General features: G+C 63.9%; 1 protein-coding gene across 12 annotated transcripts in view; it reads right to left on the bottom strand.

The window, feature by feature from the left end:
• Positions 1 to 23,983, bottom strand: part of FBRSL1 (fibrosin like 1) — a 96,178-nt gene that overhangs the window by 13,447 nt on the left and 58,748 nt on the right. For 3 of the 12 annotated variants that reach the window (XM_030821718.1, XM_030821724.1, XM_030821727.1), the window contains exons 6-12: positions 5,039 to 5,084; positions 2,424 to 2,739; positions 2,125 to 2,330; positions 1,535 to 1,603; positions 1,147 to 1,364; positions 326 to 382; positions 46 to 141 (exon numbers count right to left, since the gene is read on the bottom strand). In XM_030821718.1, coding sequence (XP_030677578.1) covers positions 46 to 141; positions 326 to 382; positions 1,147 to 1,364; positions 1,535 to 1,603; positions 2,125 to 2,330; positions 2,424 to 2,739; positions 5,039 to 5,084 — 1,008 coding nt within the window. Of the gene's footprint in view, positions 1 to 45; positions 142 to 325; positions 383 to 1,146; positions 1,365 to 1,439; positions 1,604 to 2,124; positions 2,331 to 2,423; positions 2,740 to 5,038; positions 5,085 to 23,983 lie in introns of all 12 variants that reach the window. The other 9 variants (XM_030821728.1, XM_030821723.1, XM_030821721.1 and 6 more) reach the window with 7 other exon arrangements.

Genomic DNA, 23,983 nt, shown 5'->3' with positions numbered 1-23,983 from the left:
CCACCCACCCGCTGTGCCCGCCCCACCTGCCAGGGGCAGCGGTACCTTGGGCTGAAAAGCGCCCTGCAGGGACCCGAAGGGGCCGGGGTGTGGGAGCAGGGTGGGCAGTCCTGGGATGGCAGGAGGGAAGGACGGGAAGAACTGTAAGAGAAGGAGAGCGGATGGAGTGGGGGGCCCAAGTCCTCACCTCACCCTCTGCCTGTAACCAGAAGGTGGCATCAATGCAGCAGGGGTGAGGCCAGGTGACGGGCAGCCCCACCCGCCCGCCCCGTGGCCAGGGCCTGCGTGCACAGGGACACGCGCCGGGCCTCTCAGGGACACTCACACTCACGCTGGAATGTCGGAAGTAGGGGCTGTCCAGCTTGGGCGCATACTTGTCAAACTGGAAGGGAAGGAGAGGAGGGTGAGGCCCCGCACACACGACACCCTTGCTGGGCCCCGGCCCCCGCCCACCTGGCCAGGCTGGGCAGTGACAGGATGGCGTTGTGATTCTTGAGGCTGGTGGCTGCGGCCAGCCGTCCCAGGCTCCTCTAGAGCGCCAGCCCCACGGCTGTGAACTCAGTCTCAGACCAGGGTGGCCCTGCCACTCTAAGGGTCCCCTTGAGTGGGGTGGGAACTCAGCCCACCCAGGCAGTCTGTGTGCCCGGCTGAGGCCTGGGGCATGAAGCCCTGGCTGCTGGGTCACGCTGGGGACACACTGGGTTACTAACAAACTGGCCAGTTTCCGAATAAAACTCGAGAAAGTGGAAGGGACTCGAGCCCCCAGCAACTCCCTTCTCAGACCGGGCCTCTGGGGCGGGGAACACGGGAGGCACCCTGAGTCATGGTCCCTGTGCCCCTCAGGCCTGTCTGGGCCTCCAGCCCTGGCACTGGGGATCTAGTGCAGGTGTGAGGGTGTCCCATGCACATGGGCACGGGGTGCCTGCCTAAGTCCAGGACCACGGCCCAGGGTGGGGGCCTCATGGCACAGCTTGGGGTGGGGACACCAGAGGGCACGCTGGGGACCGGACAGACAACAGAGAGGTGCCGCTGGCCCCCCACCTCCTTCTGGGCTGGTGTGTGTGCGAGCGTGTGTCTGCGTGTGCCTGCTGCGTGTCCCCGCCCCACGCCCGCCCCCGCCCCCTGCCAGCACGCGGGCCTACGCACCGGCGGGGGTGCGGCGGGCGGCGTCGGGGGCAGCCCTGCGGGGAAGGGGGCGAATGTGTGTTGGTGCTGGTGTGTGTGTTGGTGCGTGTGCTGGTGTGTGTGCTGGTGCTGATGGAACTCCGCCCGCAGCAGAGCCCCCGGGCCCAGGGAGGCGCCAGGCCGCTCGGCGCTCTGCACCAGAAACCGCGTGTTCAGCTCTTGCCTGAGCAGCTCGTGATCTACAAGAGAAAAAGAGAGAGAGACAGAGAGGCACGTTGGCCGTGGGCTCCCGGTGGGGCGAGGCGGATAGTCACCTGGCACTCCCGGGGTCGGCAGGCCAAGCCGGGGTGGCCGCTCGCCACGTGCGGGCCCAGGGGTGCAGGTAAGAGAGGAGCCTGTGACCAAGTACCAATCAGAATCCCCGAATGAGGCTGGCAATACATGATTGGCTGGCTGAATGAGACCGACAGGCTGGCATCTAGAGGCAAGAGAGAACACGGTGAGCCCCTCCCCGGGAGCCAGGGTCCAGCCACCCCCAGGCCAGCGTCCTGGTCCCATCCCGGGACACGGGGCCATCCCCAGCCTGGACCGGGCTGACTCGGAGCCTCAAGAAGCACCTGGGGGCCGAGGGAGGAAGGCTTCACGGCTGGGGTCCACTGGGATGACGCCTGCTTGATGTGCGGCCCCCTCCTCCCGGGGCTCAGGACCCAGCAGGCTGCGGGCGAGGCCTGGCCCCATGAGGGGAGGCCCGTGCGCCTGTCTCAATGTGAACACGTGTCTGTACGTGCATGTGCACGTGTCCTCCCTGTCCCTGCACACACATGGCCCGTGGCCCAGCAGGGACTCCTGGGGAAAGGCACACCTTGGGGAACCAGAGAGGCATGCAGGGTCCGCTGAGACCACAGCAGGTGGAGGGCCAGGCTGTGCACCCCTCCCCGGTGGCTGTGTCCCCGCACCCCCCACCCCTGCCCTGGGCGAGATTGCGGCCGAGACACCTACCGGCCGGGTGTCCTGGGAGGACCAGGCTGCTGGCCGGCAGTGCCGGGGGCGGGGGCAGTGTCGGGGGTGCAGCAAACATGGCCGCGTGGAGCTGGTGCTGCGCCTGGGACCGGAGCGCCAGGTGTGAGGTAGACAGGTGGGGGCCCGGCCCGTGTGGCGACAGCGACACGTGCTTCCCCAGGCCCAGGGGGGCGCTGCTGCTCCTGCTGCAGGACACGGGGCTCAGTGCCTGCCAGCCCGACCCCTGCAGAGCCCCCAACCTGAGACCACACAGGCCCCGTCCCCCGCGGGGACCCCACCTGAGGCCGTGCAGGCCGTTGGCTGCCGCCTGGCCGTGGCCCGCGAAGGCGCCCAGGGATGCAGGCACGTGTGTCGAGAGCAGGCCGCGGGGCTGCGGGGGTGGCGGCTGCGGGGTGTGGTGGGGCGGGGCGGGGGTCTCCTTCTTCACCAGGGGAGTGGCGCGGGAGCCGGGCAGGGGCCCCGGGCAGGGCGCGGCATGGGGCGCGGGGCTGGCTGTGGGCAGGAAGCTCTCGGCGCTGAGCTCGCGGCTGCGCTCCAGGCCTGACACCTTGGGCACCGGCCCGGCCTTGGCCTCCAACTTCTCAACCGCTGGGCCTGCAGAGAGAGGGTGGCTGCGTTCAGACCAGCAGGGCCTCATCCCTGCCCCTCCTGTGGCCCAGGGAGCCCTGGCAGATGCCTGATGTCCAGGCTATGTCTGGGCTCCAGCTATGCCCCCATTTCAGATGAGGAGGCAGGCACGGAGGCCACACAGCCAGCTGGATCTCACCCAAGGCTCCAGGCCCCGCCCAGAGGAGGGAGCTGGCTTGAGAGCCTGGGCCGTGGCCAGGGGTGGGGTGGGTAGCCCACCTGCCCGAAGACGCATCAGTGGCAGGGACAGGACAGACCTGCAGGAGTGAGTCCCTGGACAGGGGCGGCTATGACCTCATTTAACAGACAAAACCAAGATACATCAAGGACTTGGCCCAAGAGGGGAGCTGCATTTGAACACAGGAGCTAGGGCCTGTGTGCCTATGCCTCATGTTCATGGCCCCTGGATGTGCCCCCAGCCCAGGGCATGGGTCCGCCCCACCGCAGCAGCAGCGCCCACAGCTGGTGCCCACCTTTTCTTTCTGAAACCCCCTGGTGGAAAGCTTGACCACTTCCTGGAAACTTGGGCAGGGACTGGGTGGGAGGCTGCCCCCCACTGTGACTGCCTGTCACCTGCCACCCTCACCCCTGCTCCCCGGCCACCCTTCTGCCCACCTAGGCACGTCCCCCACAGGTCCTGTGGGCCCCTCTGAGCCCCTGGGGCCTGCCCGCCCCCGCACACCCCAAACCCTCCTTTTCAGGCCCCTTCAGGCAGGTCTCAGATCAAGTCCCCGGGAGTCAGGAGAGGGCAGCGTCCATGCGGGGAGCCCGTTCCTGGGGTCAGGAGCCGCCACGGTCAGGGGGCCAGTTTCGCAGGAGAAACAAAACCAGGTTCCACGTGCCACATGCCTCCTGTTCACGTCCCCGGCAGACCCTGCTTCCTTCCTGAGGCCTTGGGATGGTGGAGCCATGGCCCAGGGGGACAGCTGCAGCCGTCCCTGCCCCACGTGACCATGGGGCCTGGTCTGCTGGGGCCTCAAGGAGCTCCTCCCAGGTGAAAACAGGCAGCAGGAAGCAGCCCCATCTTCACTCTTCACCTGGGGCCAGGCCTTCCACAGCAGCCACCACCCAGCGACCGCAGAGAGGCTGCGCGGAGGACACAGGAGAGAGGGAGCCCACGGGCACTATCTCCACCGGCTTTCCCAGCTCCCCGGGTCAGCCCCACGGGGACCTCTCGTCCTCTCTCCCACATCTCCAAGCCACCCTTGCGTACAGTAAGAGTCGTGATCAGGATGGAAAGAGGCTCGGGCCACACAGACCTGGACTAGACCCCACGTGCGGGGCCTCCTGTGCCCTTCTAGCACCTCCAGACCTCACTGGGACATTGTCCAGATGCAGCAGCAGCAGCCACGGCAGTGAGCTGAGTATTCAACAGCCCCATGTGACACTCTGTCTGCGAAGCCAGTTGCCTCTCCTACTGGGGCCCGTCCCGTGCACACCCCTTCCGACACCACCCCATCTGCACCTGCTTTGCTGCGATGCTCTGATGTGAACAGGCTTCCAACGTGAAGGCCGGTGAAGGCCATGCCTGCTACAGGGCAGTAGGGCCCATCCTTGCCTGCGTTGGCAGGGCCTGTCCTGTCCAGTCACACCCGGGTGAAGCCGTCCCAGCAAAAGGGTGGTTCCAGCTGGAAACCCAGGGAGGCAGGAGCCGAGACCCCGCGGCCCTCCCGGAGATGCTGCCCACCTGGGTCCTGGTGTGGGAATCCCAGGATCCCAGCACCAGGGAGGCCCTAAGAAGATGCCGGGCTGTCCCCTCTGGAGAGGGTTGCTGGCCCGTGGACACCCCGCCCCATAGCTCACAGCCACAGGTTTTGAAGGCCTGGCCTGGAATGGCTATCCAGGCCCCTCTACCACACCACAGGGGCTCGCAGGCAGCAGAGCCAGGGAAGTGAGTCAGTCCCGTTTCTCTTTAACTCAGCAGCCACAGGTGCTTGTGGTGCCCGTGGCAGGTGGCCCTACAGTCCCGAGTGTCTGACCCCACGAGCCCGGGGAGGGCCTGAGAGCACGCATTCCTAACGGTTCCACTCTGGGAGCCGCTGCTACTAGCTGAGCCCAGGCCCTGCCTATGGCTCAGTGGCTTCGTCTACTCTCCCCTCCTCCTGGGGGCTTCCCAGCAATCCAGCACCCTGGTCCCACCCAGCTCTGCACCCTAGGTGCCAAGACCATCTCTCCCCTGACTTCAGGGGGATGTCCTGCCACCAAGACGCAGGGCACATCGTGTCCCTTCAGAGGCCCAAGAGCTGAGCCGAGGTGACCTACTTACCTTTATCGGTTCCCGGGGCAAAGAGCTGCTCGGAGCCCACGGATGCCTGGAGAGAGAGAAGGGGGTCAGGGGCAGTCAGGGTGGTCCTCATCCTCGTGCACCCTGCGCCCGATGCCCACACAAAGTCTGGGTGGTTTTCCAGCAGGGCTGGGCGGGATGTGCCCTTGTGGGTGCCCCCGTGTACGAGGCGAACACGCTTAGTCCTGAGCTCTGCGCGCGTGTGTACATGTGCTTACGCCGGGACACACAGGCCCTGCTCTGCTCAGAGCAGCAGGCTTCCTAGAGGGGGTCTGAGTGAAGACGGGGTTTGGGGGGGATTGGGAACCAAGGCTGCTGCCGGCATGGACTGGGGGAGCGCTGGCATTTGTCAAATCTGCACCTCTCCCAGGAGAACCAGCACCAGTAGCGTGGGCCCTGCTGGGCTCCCACCCGTCAGGCCAGAGGCAGATGACGGAGAGCCCCAGGACACACCTCCTGCTCCCAACCACAGCCCAGCACAGGTGCCCTGGCAAAGGTGAGAGAACCAGGATACCAACCAGGCTGGACGTGTGGGTCCGCAAGGCCGCAGGACACCTCACTATGCTCCCGGGCCGGCCGAGCTCCCAGCACCCACAGGATACCGCGCTGTGTGCCTGGGGCCGGCCGAGCTCCCACCACCCACAGGACACCACACTATGCTCCCAGGCTGGCCAAGCTCCAAGCCTGGTGCCCAGTGTTGCTGAGAGGCAGCTAAGTGTCCCGGGCCATGTGGGGGAGCTCTCAGAGGGTCAATTGCAGAAACTGCGCAGCCCCACTCCTCCGTCTCTTCCAGAGAAACTCGCTCAACCACCTGCCACAAGCAGGTGGCGAGAACGTGGGCCTGTCAGGGCGAGAGCGTGGGCCTGTGGCCACTGAGGGGGAGGGGTGGACGGAGGGCCCCATGCTCTGGAGGACTTCACGGCAGTTTCCAGGAATGAGCTTCGTAAGAATGACCTTAAATAGATATTTCCCTCCTAGTTTCTCCTTTTTTTTTGTTTTGATTAAACAGCTTCATTGAGTCGTGGACTGAACGTTTCTGTCTACCTAGAATTCACACGTTTAAATCCTCACCCCCCAGGTGATGGGATCAGGAGGTGGAGGGTGATGAGGTCATGAGGTCTTGAGTGTGGAGCCTCACAAGCGGCATCAGTGCCTCATAAAGGGCCCCAGAGCCACATGGCCCCTTCCACCACGTGAGGACGCAGCGGAGAGGCACCCTCTACGAACCAGGAAGCTCTCACAGGGACTCTGCCATGCCTTGACCTACTTGCGGCCTCCAGCACTGCAAGCTGTGAATGTCCGCTGTGGACAAGGCACCCGCTGGGGTACTGGGCCAGAGCAGCCCGCACGGCCTAAGACTTGAGATGTAATTCACACACCATCCAACTCACCGTCTAACGCTTACAATTCACTGGCGTTTGGTATGTTCACAGTGAAGCACCTGTCACCACCATCAATGACAGAACACTGTCATCACCCCAAAAAGAAACCCTGACCCCTAACCGTCACCCCCAACCCTGGGAAACCACAAATCTTTCTGTCTCTACAGAGCTGTCCTTTCTGCACTCCACGTGAACGCTGTCAGGCGGCACAGACCTGCTGTGATTGGCTTCTCTCACTGCACGGCTTTTGACGTTCACCCACACTGCAGTGTGTACCCTGGAGAGATCGGGGACTCTGTGTGTGGAGGAAGCAACTGCAAAGAAAAAGTGTTACGTGGATCTGGACAGTGTGCCTGTGCTTGGGCACATATGCACACTCAGGCACGTACACACACTCGGGTACGTGAATGTGGGCACACTCTCGGGTACGTGAATGTGGGCACTCTCGGGTACGTGAATGTGGGCACTCTCGGGTACGTGTCCGTGGGCACTCTCGGGTACGTGTCCATGGGCACACTCTCGGGTACGTGAATGTGGGCACTCTCGTACGTGTCCGTGGGCACTCTCGGTACGTGTCCGTGGGCACTCTCGGGTACGTGTCCGTGGGCACTCTCGGGTACGTGAATGTGGGCACTCTCGGGTACGTGAATGTGGGCACTCTCGGGTACGTGTCCGTGGGCACACTCTCGGGTACGTGTCTGTGGGCACACTCTCGGGTACGTGTCCGTGGGCACTCTCCGGTACGTGTCCGTGGGCACTCTCGGGTACGTGTCCGTGGGCACACTCTCGGTACGTGTCCGTGGGCACTCTCGGGTACGTGTACGTGGGCACACTCTCGGGTACGTGAATGTGGGCACTCTCGGGTACGTGTCCGTGGGCACACTCTCGGGTACGTGTACGTGGGCACACTCTCAGTACGTGTCCGTGGGCACTCTCGGGTAAGTGTCCGTGGGCACTCTCTCGGGTAAGTGTCCGTGGGCACTCTCGGGTAGGTGTCCGTGGGCACACTCGGGTACGTGTCCGTGGGCACTCTCGGGTAAGTGTCCGTGGGCACTCTCGGGTAGGTGTCCGTGGGCACACTCGGGTACGTGTCCGTGGGCACTCTCGGGTACGTGTCCGTGGGCACTCTCTCGGGTAAGTGTCCGTGGGCACTCTCTCGGGTAGGTGTCCGTGGGCACACTCGGGTACGTGTCCGTGGGCACACTCTCGGGTAAGTGTCTGTGGGCACACTCGGGTACGTGTACGTGGGCACTCTCGGGTTGACGTACAGGGGCACGCACATTCTCGGGTGTGTGTACCTGGGTGGCAGTGTGTGCATGGATGTTTGTGTACATGAGCATCACGTATGTTTACGTAGGTGCCCACGTGTCGGCGTCTATGTTGGTGAAATTGTAGAATGGGTCTCGAGCTCATGTGTCCACCAGGAGAGAGCAGTCCCCTCTGGGAATGGCAGGGGTGGGGGGCACAAGAGACTTGGCTTAAACTCTCACATTTTAAGTTTTTACAAAGGAGACTGCATTCTGGTAATACTTGTGTAACTGAAATGTAACAATGGCAAAAGTAATAAACAGCTTCACTGCTACCAGGGAGGGGCCAGCCAGGTTTGCCTAGTGAGCACGGCTGTGAGAGACCAGGGTGTGGGGAGCATCTGACTCGGAGGCTGGGTGCTGGGAGATGGGGATTCTGTGCTTGTCTGCCCCCTGATCTGTAACATGATCTGTGACTCTTAGGGTTAAAACAATAAAAAGGGATTTAGGAAGTTGGCTAGTGAAAAGTGTGCGAGACCCACAGCTCTCTAACCTGCTAAAACCTGGGAGCGTGGCCGGGCGTGGTGGCTCACACCTGTAATCCCAGCACTTTGGGAGGCCGAGGCGGGCGGATCACAAAGTCAGGAAATCGAGAGCACCCTGGCTAACACGGTGAAACCCCGTCTCTACTAAAAATACAAAAAATTAGCCAGGCGTGGTGGCGGGCGCTTGTAGTCCCAGCTACTCGGGAGGCTGAGGCAGGAGAATGGCGTGAACCCGGAAGGCGGAGTTTCAAGCGAGCCAAGATCGCGCCACTGCCCTCCAGCCTGGGTGACACAGCGAGACTCCGTCTAAAAAACAAACAAACAAACAAACAAAAAAAACCCTGAAGGGCGAGGGCAGGGGCCCTCCCATAGCCAGGAAGCTCACCAGGGCATAAGCCAGACCAGAGGGGCACTGGGTGCTGAGAAGAGGCCTGCTGTCCCCATGCCACAGCACGCGTTTCCTATCACCCCAATCAAAATCCCAGGCAGGTATCTGGAACACATGCATTACTAGGTCCTTCCTATGGGAGCTGCTTCCCCTGAATCCCACACGGCCCAGCCAAGGGAGCTGTGCTGCTTGCTGTTCAGGGCAGAGGGGAGGCGGCTCAGGGTCCACCGGGGCCTGGTGTGAAGCCAGGCCCAGAGGGACACCCGTGTCCAGCAACTGGCAGACAGATCAACAGTGAGCGCGTGGCCAGATGGCGCCCGCAGGTGGGTCAACGGTGAGCGTGTCTGCCTCAGCCACACACGGAGGAGCTGTTGGCATGTGCTCCGTGAGCCTCAGAAACATCACAGGAGCCAAAGCCAGACCACAAAGAGCATGCAGCCGTGTGACCGTGAGCGCAGCCCCAGCCACAGCAGCCGAGGGGTGCTGGGGGTGGACAGGAGCTCGGGGGTTCAGGGGCGACGGGGGTGAGTGTACAGTCTTAGGTATGTGTCAGCCAGAGGGGTGGGGGTGGACAGGAGCTCGGGGGTTCAGGGGCGACGGGGGTGGGTGTACAGTCATAGGTATGTGTCAAAAAGCAAACCGCACACTTAAAATAGCTGCATTTACCGCAAAAATAAATAGGTGAATTTACCGCCAGTAAATGACAGCACTGGAAACCAACAAAAAGACCTGACACGATGCTGGGACGGACGGACAGATGGAAGGAGATCCAAGAGCGGAATGAGAAGCCCAAGAGTTCCCACAGATGCCGGGACGGACAGAGATCCACAGAACGGAATGAGGAGCCCCAGACGTGGTGCAGCCTGTGGGGGCCAGACGGGTGCAGCCTGTGGGGGCCAGACGTGGGGTGCAGCCTGTGGGGGCCAGGCTGTGGGTGCAGCCTGTGGGGGCCAGGCGGGGTGCAGGCTGTGGGGGCCAGGCGTGGGGTGCAGCCTGTGGGGGCCAGGCGTGGGGTGCAGGCTGTGGGGGCCAGGCTGGGGTGCAGCCTGTGGGGCCAGGCGTGGGGTGCAGGCTGTGGGGGCCAGGCGTGGGGTGCAGGCTGTGGGGCCAGGCTGTGGGGTGCAGGCTGTGGGGGCCAGGCTGTGGGGTGCAGGCTGTGGGGGCCAGGCGTGGGGTACAGGCTGTGGGGGCCAGGCGTGACGTAGGTCCTTCAGAGCAAGCTCCTGTTTCACCCCCTATCTGAAAATAATTCCAGACAGATCGCAAACATAAAAGGGAAAAGCCATCAACGTATCAGAGAAGACCAGGTGTGGATTCCACCTTCTTGCTGGAATGGGAAGCCCTTCCCAGTCACGTCGCAAGAGCCTGAACCACAGAGAAGACCAGCAGGTCCATGCCTGTAAGATGGCAAGAGCCAGGAGGGCCTGCCACACCCACACGCGCCGAAAGGGCCCCTGCACAGGAGGAAGGTGGGCCCCTGGAAGGGAGCAGTGGTTGGGCCCCGCACGTTTGTGTGTTAAAGGGCTGTGGTGTGGCTGGTGTGAGGGGATGGGCACTGACGCTACAGGGTCTGCTCACTCTGTGCAGTTCCCGGGGTTGGGGAGGGGTCTGTCCACCTGCTGAGGGCCAGCAGGGGCGGGGGTCCTGCAGCCCAGCCTCCTGCTGGGTGAAACACCAACTCTATGTCCAGCGCCCCCAGCCACCAACCCCCAGGCAGTGAGGTAGGACCTCCTTCTGAGAGGAGGACACTTCTGCTCAGACCCAGCTCAACCATGCAGGGGCCGGGTCGGATGGAAGCTAGGAGACCCCGGCACCCCAGAAAGGGACCCTCCCAGCCCCAGCCCAGGGCCCCGATGACCCTCTCCCTCCCCCAGCCTTGCAGCCACCACCCGTAGAATCCTGGCTTGTTACAAACAAAGACAGGAACCTCTCACCCCTAGGAAGCCAGGGGGCCCGGAGGTTGGGGCGTGTGGCTTTCTCCCCTCTGCTCGCCTCAACATCATCCCCCAGAAGTGTGGCTCCCATGGGGTCCGCCTCCACCTCCCTGCCCTGTCCGGCCACTGCTGGTGACCCAGGCTACGCAGTGACCATCCCAGCATCGGAAACAGGAAGGACTCCGAGAGAAACAGGAGGAATAGTGAAGGGGCCTGTGCAGGTGGGCAGGGAGGAGTCCAGACCAGCCTTTGGGCCTCCAGGGGGCACTGGGGCTCCCCAGAAAGGCCTCGGCACCTCCTTGGCTGTGCCCATCCCCGAGCAGTGCCAGCACCAAGTGCTCCCTTGGGCCAGGCCCGCAAATCTGGGCCCCTCACACAGCAAGGATGGGGATCCAGTGCTGCTCCACGCCAGCCATGAACCAGGCACTGAACACCCAGGCCTGCCACAGCCCCCTGGGGCCTCTCCTGGGCCTGCACCACCCTCCTGGGAGGCCTTCTGGACCCTCATCTGAGGGGCTGCCCCGTCTCTGGCACCCACACGGGCCCTCTTCTTGGCTGGAATCCTAGATTTGAGTCGCCTCTTCACCAGGTGGCCCACCTGTTAACTGCCCCCTCTGTGGTTGGGGCAGCAGGCCCCACCACGCCACCAGGACTCGCCAGGGGCCAGGAAGGAGGCGGGTGCTGAGGCCTCCCAGGTGGACAGAGGGAGGAGAATTCAGCTTAGCCCGCGATTTGACGCCCAACCCAAAAGGCAGACCCCAAAGCACAGCCCCCAAAGCCGGCCCTCGTCTCTAGGGTAACCATAGGTGGAGCCCTGTCTGGGGCTCTGCTGCCCTCCACCTCACTGGGACCCGAACACTCTATTGGGTTCCACTCCACGTCCCAGGCTCGAGCACAAGCTCCCCAGGGCCACAAGGGGGCGCCCCAGACACCAGCAAAGCCAAGAGGGCTGCAGGGGAGGGGAGGGTCTTCCGCACGGGCCGCGCGGCTGGGGCCATCCAGCACCCTTTCTGGTTACGCCACAGTGGGCCCTACACTCAGCAGACAAGTTTGCTCAGGGAAGCTGAGAACGGGTGCTCCAGGGGTCCTCGGCCCTAGCAGAGGCCCCAGAGGCAGCTGGCCTCCACCTCACAGTGAGAACCTGGACACCTGGCCAGGTGCAGCCACGCCCATCCGGGAGGGCTGAGAGCAGAACAGGGGCCCGCCCTCTGTGGGCCTGGCCCAGGCTCCAACCCCTTCCTAGACCACACACAGCAGCTGCACCTTCTGGGGCTCGTTCCCCCACGCGGTCCCTCAGCGCTTTCCCTTCTAGAACAGGGCTTCTGGCGCTGGCCAGCTGACCCAAAGGGGGTGGCAGCCCCAGGGGCCACCAAACTCGTATTAACTTCTCAGCATGATCTGTAGGGACGTGACCCAGGCACGAGCAGCCGCCTCTGCCTCCTAGCCCGCGTGGGGTGGAGGGAAGGGGGTCACTCAAGCCCAGCGTACAGGTGGGAGGACTCCGGGCCCGCAGGCTCAGGGTCCCTGCGAAGAGGCAGCTGGGGCGCCCGGGCGAGCCTCAGCCCTCGCGAGGTGCACAATCCCGGCGGCGGGCGGAGGTCAGGGAGCGCTTTGTCTGCGAGGACCCGACCCGCGGAGCAGCCTCGGCCAAACACGCGGCGCAGCCTGGGCCAGCCGCGCCCCGCCCCAGACAAAGAACTCCAACTCGGGGCAGGTGAGCGCGGCGCCGGGAACCCGGGTGGCCGATTCCGCACCGGGGCGCAGACAAAGGCGCGCGCCCCCCACAACGCTCGGCCCCGCCTCCACCCCCAGACCCCGGGTGCCCTGACCCGGGCCTGGGACCCTCGGCCGCGCCGCACCCCCGCCCGCCCGCCGCCACGTGCGCCCCCGGGAGGACGCGGTCTCCGCGCTCGGCTCCGGGAGAGGCGGGGTGGGCAGAAGACCCGGGGATCTCGGGCGTCCGGCTCTTCTAGGGGGCGGTCGCTCCCCCTCCCCTGTTCCCCCGAAGTCCCGATTCCCTTTCCGGAGCCCGCAGCGCGCACTCACCTCGCCGGCGCCCCAGGCACTCGCCACTAGTCCCGGGGCCGGAGCCGGGCTGCATGGACGCGGGCGTGGAGCGCGGGCCCCGGGTGGCCCCGGCCCGTCCAGGCGACCCCTCTCCCCGCGTGCCCTGCTCAGCCGGAGCTCGGGCCAGGGACGCGCATGTCCGCCGCGCCGGCTCCGCGCGCTCTGGGCTCCCGGGCGGACGTCAGGCGCGGCGCGGGCCCCGAGGCGCCGGGCGCGGAGCTGGGCGCGCAGGAGGCGGGAGCGCGGGCGGGGCAGGGGCGGGGCGCGGGCAGACCCGACTAATCCAGCCCCGAGGCGCCGATCCACACGCGCCCGCCGCCGGCCCGGGGTCCGAACGCGCTGCCTCCGATCGCGGCCACCCGGGGAAAGGCGCGCAGCGCCGGCCTCACTGAGCGCTGTGTGGGCGCTGCTCCTCTGGTCCTCACAAGAAGTCGTTACAGACACGTGCCACCCCGCTCCCAGCAGGGGAAACTGAGTCAGAAAGGGCGACAGCCGGGCGCGGTGGCCGGCGCCTGTAACCCCAGCACTTTGGGAGGCCGAGGTGGGCGGATCACTTGAGCCCAGGAGTTCGAGACCAGCCTGGCCAACATAGGAAGACTCCGTCTACAAAATGAAAAAATTAGCCGAAGGTGGCGGCATGCGCCTCTGGCCCCAGCTACTGGGGAGGCTGAGGTGCGAGGATCAATTGAGCCCGGGAGGTGGAGGCTGCAGTGAGCCAAGATTGCACCACTGCACTCCAGCGTAGGTGACAGAGCGAGACCAGGTCTCAAAAAAGGAAAAAAGAGCGACTTCATTGCCACTGTGGAGAGTTGGGACCTGAAAGGAGAAGCCCTTCCCCCACCCACCCGCTGCAAGCCCCGCCCTCCCTGGTCCTCGGTTTCTCCCTCTGTGAAACAGGTGTGCAAAGTCGGAGACGGCTCCAAGCAGCTGCTGTAGCTGCCAGCGGCTGCGCAGCACACCCCCCAAGACCACCGCCCTGAACCCCCAGTGATTTTACACGTGAGGTGGCCGGGAGGGACAGGAAGCACCTGGCTCTCCCTTACAGTGGGCGCTAGAACTGGGATCCAGGCCCAGCCATGGCTTCCTGCAAAGGCTGCTTATGTGCGCCTGACCAACCCAGACGCCCAGGCGGGACCCTTCCATCCCAGCGCCCACTCAAGTAGAAAACCAGGACACCAACTGTGAACTCAAACGCGGTGAGTAAGGGAGGGAGGGTGCAGCTCTGGACCCGGCAGTCGGGAAGTGTTTAAGGACGGGTCCCCTCCAAGCTGCTGCGTGGCTGGCGGCACACAGGGAGGCCGGCACTGGTGCGGCCAGGGACAGACGACTTGGGCGCCGGTTTCGGGACTGAGGTGGGAGCTGGGGACACGTTTCTATTTCTGGGCTTGGAAGGCCTGGCCCGGGCAGGGCCTATCCAAGGCGGAGCCCGCAGCCATTCAAACTGTGGGAGCGGTTCCCACACGGGTTCGATGGAGACCTCTGCAAGCTGGATCAGCACTTTCTGTTCCCAAAGGCGCCAACGTGCGCAGGATGCCTCCAAGGGTATAGAAGGAATCGCCAAGGTCGGCCTCAGCCAGGGAGTTCCAGCCCTCAGGCTCTGTTTGAACTATTTACCAAATACACGCACTCCCTTTAGCAACAAGTCGCCCCCAAAGCCCTGCTGTTTCCTGCCATGAAAACGGCACGCGCTTGCGTCCACGCACACACTGTGTCCACACAGGCACTTCTGGGCGCACTGCGTGCCGCAAGCCACAGGGCCCTGAGGCCTGTACTCTGAGGACTTGGACAGGCCACCAATCGTCTCACTGACGAGGAAACAGACATGCTGCTGGCGTGGCTGGTCTGTGGCAGAGCTGAGCTGGGCTGAGCCGGCAGGCTGGCTGCAGGGCTCATGGCTCAGCAGGGATACTCCTCCAGGAAGGTGGTGGGCCACTCCTGAGATGGGGATAGGGTTGCTTCATTTGAGATGCATGGAGCCCTCAGGGATGTCAGGGTTAAGGTCAGGCCCAGGGCGCTGGCCTGGGCAAAGCCAGCCAGGAGGGGCCGTGAGGACAAAGGCTGTGAAGGGGCCCTGTGCCGAGGTCATTTCTGTCCATCGGGGGTCCAGATGGCGAGGCCCACAGAGAGGGAACGGGCGGGGGGGAGGGAAGGAGAGAAGACAGACTCAGGCACAACCCTAGCTCAGCCCCTTCCTGCATGCCTGGCCCTGAGAGGATGCCATCCCCGGTCCCCTCTTCCGGGCCCTGCTCTGGGGACCCTGCAGATGCAGCCAGTGCATCCTCAGCCCCCTGAGAAGCTGTGCTGCCATCAGCTCCTTCTCTGGGTACAGGGCACGGGAGGCGGCTGCCCAGCAGGCCAGGGTCCCGCCAAGCTGTGCCCACTCTCCCTGCTGACTGGAGACCCCAGGGGGCTGGGGAGTTGGGGGAGCAGGAAGAAGGAACTGAGGGGCAGCAACTGGCCAGCTCCAACCGGGCTATGGCCAGTCTCAACGTGGCCAGCTCCTCTCTTGGGACCTCATCACTCGAATCACAGAAGCCATCTTCCTCCCACAAACGAGGCTTCCAACCCCACTTTCCAACCTCAGTCCTGAGGCTGCCTTCAGCACTGACCATCCTGGAACAGGCAGAGATCCTGGCCTGGGTCAACGGGGCCGAAAACCCAGCCCCGAGCCCCGCCCCACAGCCCTGTGCCCCAGTTTGGGAGTGAAATTAGACTCTGAGAACCAGGGGCAGGTCGGTTTTGTTTAGAAAGGAGAGTAGCTGTGATATGAAAGATGTAATGAGGTTAGAAGCCTAGAAGGAAGCAGAATGGGAATAGATTATCTGGAGAAAGAAAGGCATTCACCGGAGAGCACGCTGATATTAAATATCAAGCTTCCAGGCCAAATATACATAATCCAGTTAGGGACTGATGGTGGTGTTCAGAGGCACATTTATCCGGAGCTTATGGTTCAGAAACCAACACTGTAACTGCGTCTGTCACTGTTACGCAGCGGGGGGCCGGGGGTGTCATCATGGGAAGGCATGGGAAGGTGCTGGAGGCCCCAACCATTAACCAGGGAGTGCAGGGCACACAGGGTCCTCTCAGCCATGCTGCCCCAGCCACCCCAGGACACCGGATCACCCTGGGAACCGCCCTGGGGGGCACCCAACCTCCATTCGGCCATGGTTAGCCGAGTACTGGGGCCAGGAGATGACAAGACTGCTTCCTCAAGGCTGCCACTCCGCGGGGCATGTGTCCTTGAATTGGGCTGTGTCCTCTCACGCCTGGAGAGGGGCCTCCCACACGACGGGGGTTGGGGGGCAGCGTGAAGGCCTGGAGAGGAGCGTCCCACAGGAGGGGGGTGCGGGGGCAGCAGGAAGGCCTGGAGAGGAGCCTCCCACAGGACGGGGGTGCAGGGGCAGCTCGAAGGCCTGGAGAGGAGCCTCCCACAGGACGGGGGTGCGGGGGCAGCAGGAAGGCCTGGAGAGGAGCCTCCCACAGGACGGGGGTGCAGGGGCAGCTCGAAGGCCTGGAGAGGAACCTCCCATAGGAAGGGGGTTGGGGGGCAGCAGGAAGGCCTGGATTGGAACCTCCCACAGGAGGGGGTTGGGGGGTGGGGGCAGCAGGAAGGCCTGGAGAGGAACCTCCCACAGGACGAACACTCAGACGCGCCCAGCAGGCTTGGGCCTTGAATGGTGGTGGCGTAGGGGGTAGGGCCTGTGCCTGCTGTTGTTCGGCCTGTGCAGGCCACGGCCACGCTGGCAGTGTGGCTTTCCCATGGAACGACTCTGAGGTTCTGTCTGTTGCAGAGGTGTGAACTCTCTGAGCAAGGCTGTGGTGCACAGGTGAGGGGTAGGCCAGGCCCCCCAGGCCCAAGGGCGACATCAGGGGGAGCCCGGAGAACCGTGCACTCACCATCTCCATCAGAATGTTGGGAGAAAAGCAAAAGCCAGAACCACCTATAGAGATGCTCAGATGCTACTCAGCATCCCTGGCGGCTGCCGGCCTGGAAATGCAAATCCCATTGAATTTCAGCTCCCAGGGAAAGTGCAGAAAGCACTGGAACTTCGCGGAAACACAGAAACCCAGGGAAAGCCTCTGAGGAGAGAGGACCCCAGGGGCTGGCGGAAGAGCCCAGGCATGCTGTGCCCGAGGCCCTGGATGGCAGCGCCTCCCCGAACCCCGAGGCCACAAGCGGCCCTGCAGGCTGGTACACAGGCACGAGTGCCTGCGGGGAGAACGGTGGGGCCGCCTGCAGGACCCAAGGCCACGCCCATCCCGACCCTCAGATGGGGCCCTCCCAGGTTATCCGGGTGGACCTAAATCCGAGGACTGGCATCATTTTGAGGAGAGGAGACACAAAGACACACACAGGGGAGGGGCCACGTGAGGACGGACAGGGGCAGAGATAGGAACGATGCGGCCACCAGCCAGGGACGCCAGAGTCAGCAGGAGTGGGAAGAGGCAGGAAGGATCTTCCTCTGGGGCCTCTGGAGGGAGCGTGAACCCAACACCATGATGCCGGACTTGTGGGTGTGGCCCCCACGCTCACGCTCGGGTGGAGCGGCTACCGTGGAGGCCACGGGACACCACGGCCCCATACTGCCTGCCAGAGAAAGCCGTGACCCCCCTCCAGAGATACGCCACAGCTACACTCCCACCCAAGGGAGAGCTGTGCACAGCACAAGTTTAACATTCGTGAAATATTAAATCACAGGAAACGCGTACCTCCCCCAAATGCATCGAATTCAGCCATCCCCACAGCTGTCCTGGGCAGGCGCTACTCCATTTTACAGGCAAGGAAACCAGGGCTCAGAAGGTCGTCTGCGGTGGAGGTCGCCCCCAGCAGGGGGGCAGGATGGGGCCAAAGGCCACACAAGCTTGTCTTCAGAATGTTTGGTTTCCGATTTCGAGATATAGTTCCAACCGCACATTTTATTTTTTTATTTTTTGGAGACAGAGTCTCACTTTGTCGCCCAGGCTGGAGTGCAATGGCGCGATCTCAGCTCCCTACAGCCTCCACCTCCGGGGTTCAGGTGACCATCCCTCCTCAGCCTCTAGAGTAGCTGGGATTACAGGCACGCACCACCACACCCAGCTAATTTTATATTTTTTTGTAGAGACGGGGTTTTGCCATGTTGGCCAGGCTGGTCTTGAACTCCTGACCTCAAGTGATCTTCCCGCCTTAGCCTCCCAAAGTGCTGGGATTACAAGCGTGAGTCACCGCAACTGGCCCAATTGCACATTTTAGAAAAGCATTAAGATGCATATTTAACATCAATTAAGTTACATTTATTTAAACACACTCATCAAAACCCACCTTATGAAACATCCTTTCTGTGACACCCTGTTCTGTTCCAAATCCACTCTGGGCTGCTGTTTTCAGACCCCAGTTTCTACCGGTGCCCTGCAGTGACGCCCCCAGCTGGGCCTCCTGAGGGTGCAGGTTGCCCTCGAGGCTTCTGAGGCAGGGGCGGCACCTCCTCCACATGCCGGGGGTGAGGGCCCGAATGGGGGGCCCTTGTCGCTGCCCCCTCCCACTGCCCAGGGTCTTCCAGTAACTGCTGACCCCTCCCAAGGCGGCGAGGCCCTTCCCGACACTTGAGGGTCTGACGCCCGCTGCAGTGTTCGTGGGACCCCCGAGGTGCCCCGTGGCGACCAATGGCTCTGGGACTTCTGGGCTTCCAGTGCGTCCTACATCTTCCTTTGCTGTGACGGGGACACCACGGGGCCCTCAGGACGATCCAGGCTCTGTTCTTGGAGCCCTGTGAGCGAGGCTAGGCCTGTGGAGCGGAGCAGCTGCCCAGGTACAGCCAAGTGGGGCCTCTGAGGCTCGGAAAGGCAGGACACCAATTCCCCTGAGGTCGGTACCTTGACTTCAGCCTGGTGAGACCCATCCTGGACCTCCAGCTCCACCGCCGCCATCAGCTCGTGCCATTTTGAGTGACTGTGTTTACGGTGACTTGTTACAGCAGCTGTGGGACGCTGAGACCCCCTCGCACCCCCGTTGCCCTGAGTCTCTGACGCCACTGCCTCAGCCGGGCCCCGCTTCTGCTGGGACCAGTGCAGAAGCCTCGCTGGCTATTGAGCCTTTGATCTGAGGACCCAGGTGCTCGCTCTGTGGTGGTCTTGGTCTTGGTCCTCAAAGGGACGGACACGTCCGCATCTTGTGCCTGTGCCCTCAGTCCCTCCGCCTGGCTCCAGTGAAGCCTGAGTGCCAGCTCAGGGTGGGGCGCCGTCCCTTCCTGTCCCCAGCAGGCCCCCACCAAATGCCGAGTTCTACCAAGTGGGACCCAGGCAGGCAGGGCCCCGCAGCCTGCCACACAGAGAGCAAGATGGCCTGTCTCGGGCACCCAACCACCCGAGGCCCCCACTCCCCACGGAGCCAAGCCTCTCAAGGCCCTTCTGGGCTCAGCAGCCCCAGCTCAAAGTGCAGGCTCAGGCAGGAGGGTGGCGGCTTCAGAACTCCACACACCCTGTGAGGTCACCCCATGGTCACCCGGTGTGGGCAGGGCCTGTGTCCAGCAAAGGGAGTCCTGGCCCAAGTTCACCAGAGACGGTGGCGCCTGGGACGCCGCTCCCTGCACTTTTGTCCCTAGGGAAGGATAGATGGGCCTCCAAAGCCCCCAGGAAGGTGCTCCCAGGAGTGGGCTGGGGTGGGTGGGTGTTAATCACACACAGAGGAAGGCCTCCGTGAGCCACAGACACGCAGCAACCCTTCCTCAGAAGGTGCCCGGCCTGCCGGCGGCCAGATACAACAAAGGCGCAGCCTGCACACTGGGCTGCTGTTGAAATTTCCCAGGACCCCACGGAGGCCTAGCAACTGTGGGGTGAGTGTCCATGGCAGGGGCCTCCAGCCTGTCCAGCCGTCCATCTGTCCTTCTGTCTGTCCCGCGGGGTGAGTGCCCCATGGCAGGGGCCTCCAGCCTGTCCAACCGTCCATCCATCCTTCTGTCTGTCCCGCGGGGTGAGTGCCCCAAGGCAGGGGCCTCCAGCCTGTCCAGCTGTCCATCCAGCCTTCTGTCTGTCCCGCCGGGTGAGTGCCCCAAGGCAGGGGCCTCCAGCCTGTCCAGCCGTCCATCCATCCTTCTGTCTGTCCCGTGGGGTGAGTGCCCAAGGCAGGGGCCTCCAGCCTGTCCAGTCGTCCATCTGTCCCTCTGGCTGTCGTGCTGGTAGTGCCTGAACTCACAGTTCCCAAGAACAAGAACCTACGAACTTCAGTGACGAGAAGGCAGAGGTTCAGAGAGAACCCAGTCAGGCACAACGCCCCACTGGAAGGAGGGTCTGCTGGGGAGGGGCTGGGTGTGGAGGACTGGCTGGCCTCCAGCCCTCTGGGGACTGTGCTTGGGGTGGTGGGCAGTTCTCTTCCTCTGCCCAGGCCCCACTGTGGCCCCATTTTGCAGACAGAACATGGAGGCTGTGGATGGTGGGCTGCCTCCGGGGTCGGCCCCACGCCATGTCAGACCTCATGCCACTGTCCCCAGCCCTGCCCCTTCCAGGCTGGTGCTCTTGGCCGAGGCCCGGCACTGGGGGTGCTTCCTGGTGGGCTTCCACAGACAGGCCACACAGCCGACCCTGGAGGTGGCCGTGGTGGCCGCCGGCAGCAGGAGGAGCAAGGCTGCCACCACCACCTGGTGGCTGCCTATGGAGTCCCATATTGCTCTTCACCCCACACTTTTCCAAGGAAAAAGTGGTTAGACACAAACTGCAGACTTGCAAAGGGGCCATCTGGCAGTGCCCGAGCCTCCCGTCAGCTGCCAAGGAGCCTCCTGCCAAGGGCCAGGAGGGGCTTTGCAGGGCGGGCAGCCTCTAGGGAGGGGGCGGCTGGGCAGGCACAGCGTGAGGGAGGTGGTGGAGAGGTGTCCTGGTCAGTCTGTTCACGTGGAGGAAGGCTGTCCCAAAGTCTCCACCTTGATTGGCAAGAGAGCCCAGGGTGAGTCCCCAAGGGGTGGCTGGCCTGGTGGGAGCTGGCACCCCAGACCAAGCTCAAACCCGCAGGTGTGGGATAAGATGTGGAAGCGCACTGGCCTGAGACGTGCGCCCGCGCCCTCCCCACCACTCTGTCCAGGAGGCTTCTTCGGGGTGCACTGCCACCTGCCCCGGCGTCCGCTTCTGTGGGCAGGGCTGTTCCCTGCATGGCTGCTGGGTCAACGCCCACAGACCCCACGCAGGATGCTGTCTGTGGCTTCTCCGTCTTCTGTCCACCGGGAGCGGCCAGGCCACGTGCGCAATGGGCTTCCCAGGTCTGAGTGAGGTCTCTGGGGGTCCCTGTAAATGTGGGCACTCGGGGACCTTCCTTCCACATCCAGTTCACAGACGGGTTCCACAGAAGCCCAGGGCTGCTGAGGGGCTCTGGGCACTGCTGATGTGAAGCGCCCCCACGTTCCTGCCTCAGAGCCGGGAATTCTGCCATCTGGAGCCTGCAAGGCTCTGTTCCTCCTGCTTCTCCCGCCTGCTCCCTGGCAGGGGTGCCGGCCTCGCACAGCGGTGCCCAGGGACAGAGATCTGGGTGCCTCTGCTCCCAGCGGGTAGGGAGGAGGGCTGGGGACGGCCAGTGGGGCATTGGCTGACTTCCCACACCTGCCTACGCCTCTGTGTGCGTCTGGATGGGCTCCACGCACACCCTCTGCCCAGCGTAAGTTCCTGAGCCCCTGAACCCAGCGCTGGGCAGAGAAGACCAGGAGGGACCTGAGGCCTCTGCCCTCCCAACTCTCCCAAACTCAGGACGCTAATTTCCGAGCATCAGGGGCTGGATGCCACGGGGAAACGGAGACGTCTGGACGGGGGTGTCCTATGGTGCAGCATCCCATGCACTCAGAGGGAAACGGAAACTCCCACTGTGGGCTCTGGGCTCCTCCCTCTCGCTCCGCTGCAGCCTGGGACGCACTGCCGGCTCCCAGAACGCACCAGGGTCGTCCCCACCTCTGGCAAGCCAGTCTTGAGTCAGCCTGGGACACACCCCTCAGAGCACGCCCCAAGGCCACACAGAGACGGACAGGCTGACGGGCCAACAAGGAGAGGCCCCTGCGGTTTTCCTGGCCCACCCTGCTGCTCTGCCCGGCCTCCGGGAGCTGCCCCCCAACAGAAGCAAACGGGGCCACAGGCAGGTCCCACCCACTCTGCCAGCACTGTGCCCCTTGTGTGCCGGCGCTCAGACCCTGACGCAGCCAGAAGGAGCCACCATCACGGGGACTCAGTGTTTGGCGGAGCTGCCTTCTCTGTCCCCGCCCCACCAGGCCTCTCTGCTCTCTCCAGAGTGGGCGTGACCCGAAGTGCTGCCTTGGAGAGAGGCTTGCAGCCCCTCTCTGCTCCCCTGCCGTCCTCCGCAGCTCCTCTCCCTCCCCTGCTGTTCTCCTCAGGACCTGTGGCCACCACAGCCCTGGAAGCCCCAACACGGCCCCAACGACACGGAATGCCGACCTCGCCCGCCGGGACCCTCCGTGTGCGGAGCCCTGGACTGGACTCAGCCTCCCGGACACCGCCTAGAGCTGGTCATCTCCCCTGGGGCTGCTCGGGCGTCTCAGAGATAAACGCCCCAGTGTGCAGCCTCCACCTGACCCTTCTAGAACCCTCTTTCAGCCTGTGCTCTCCTATGGACCCCTCGGCCTCCAGCCCAGGTGCCGCATCACTGCAGGCACGGCCTGCACAGACATCATTTGGGTCTCGGAGGCTGGCGTTACCCTTGGTTGCTGGACATGGGGGGTGTGCAGTTATGGGGGCGGCTGTCAGCCTTCCCCGCCAGCATCGCCGACTCCACGTGGACCTGGCCTCTGGGGCCGCAGGCGGCTTTGCCTCATCTCCGTAAGGCAGGCGGGGAGGGGAGAGGGAGCCCCCAGCAGGCCCCAGCCTCCCGAAATCCCCTCCTTCCTGCCTGTCTCAGAGCAGCCCTTGGTTGTCGAGAGTGTCTTCCCCAAAAACTGCTTTTAAATGAAAGGAGGTGGGGAGGGGGCGGCTATTTCCCGGGTGCCCGTGACCTCATTTCATTCCTGAGATCAGGACGAAGGTCACTCCTCTGAAATGTTAGGCCTGTCAGGGTTCGGGCGCCGGAGCTGTGGGCAAGGGCTGAGGGCCACGCAGAGCCACGCGGGGTCCCGGGTGAGGCCACTCCTGTGGGCGACCACCAGGACGCGTCCCCAACACTGTCCATCCGTGGACGGGTGAGGAGAGGTGTGTTGGGCGGGGACATCGTGGCTAGAAGCAGCCCAGGAAGCCGGAGCCCCAGACATGGCTGAGCCTGGCATTGCGGCCCATGCGGCACCTGCCCCAGACCCCAGGCCGCGGCGACGGGAGAAGCCAGCACAGCCCGGCCTCTGGCTTCCATGGCAACTTACCTTGACTTCTTGGCGAATCACAAACTGAACCAACCGCCCAGCCCCTCCTCCCCCGGCCACCGCCACTGACCCCAATATCTGGACCCCCACCGGGCCCTCAGCTGTGAGACCCCACAGCCCAGACAGCTCCTGCCAGGCCACGGGCCACCGTGGGCGTCCCCAACCCCTGTGCAGACCCCTCATAGAACTGTTCCATTCATAAAAACCTGCCTGGAAACCCAGGGCAGCGTCTCCCTGGCCCACGGCGAGAATCGTCGCACACATGCAGTCCTCCTTGGGCCTCTGCAGGGCCGTCCCTGAGGCCGGGGTGTCCATTCCCCTGGCACATCCGGCAGGGCCCTTACCCCCATCCAGGTGCCCCTGGGTAGCCCTTGGCAGTCACAAGGGGACAGTGAGGTGCACTGGTTACGGGCCAGGACCTCGCGCCGCCTGCCTGGCCTCCTCACCCTCCCAGGCCTGATGCTCCTCGGCCACAGCAGGTGACGGTTCCTTCCCGCAGGGCTCTGGGGCAAGTGGGGCAGGCCTGGGCCCTGGAGCTGCCCTGGGGCAGAAGGAGAGCCCCCCAGAGGCTGCTCCGAGGCTGAGGGGACGTGGCTCAGGGGCTGCTCGGGGGTTTCACTCCTGCTCAGGCTGCAGGCATCCTGCACTAGGGGGACTGTAACACCGAGGGTGACTATGATGTGGTCCCAGGCTGGGCATCTACCTCCTGGTTCTGGGGGCCACCGGGTTTAGGGTGGGGGCTGGGCTCTGCCCCCGCTCCCTCAGGACTGATGGGGCCAGTCCTGGGGCACAGGCCCAGCTGCCCCCTGCTGCCCAGGAGCTGGAGCTGATGTGCCTGACCCCACGGCAGCCCTGCCCAGGGCACCCTCCTGGCTGGGGCAGCACTGATGCCCACCTGGGCCTGTGTCCCGCCAGCCACAGTACCAGCTCCAGCCCTGGACGGGCTCTTCCACAGCCCGGAGAGGCCAGCACCCCCACACCTGGGAGGCCACAAACCCCCTGCACCCACTGGGCGGGGGGATCCCCCCAGTGCCCGACCTTCTGCCTGGTC

This window comes from Nomascus leucogenys, chromosome 10, assembly GCF_006542625.1.
Source record: "Nomascus leucogenys isolate Asia chromosome 10, Asia_NLE_v1, whole genome shotgun sequence".
Classification (NCBI taxonomy): Eukaryota; Metazoa; Chordata; class Mammalia; order Primates; family Hylobatidae; genus Nomascus; species Nomascus leucogenys.
Note: the sequence above shows the minus strand (reverse complement) of the source record. Positions and strands in the feature narration are given on the sequence as shown.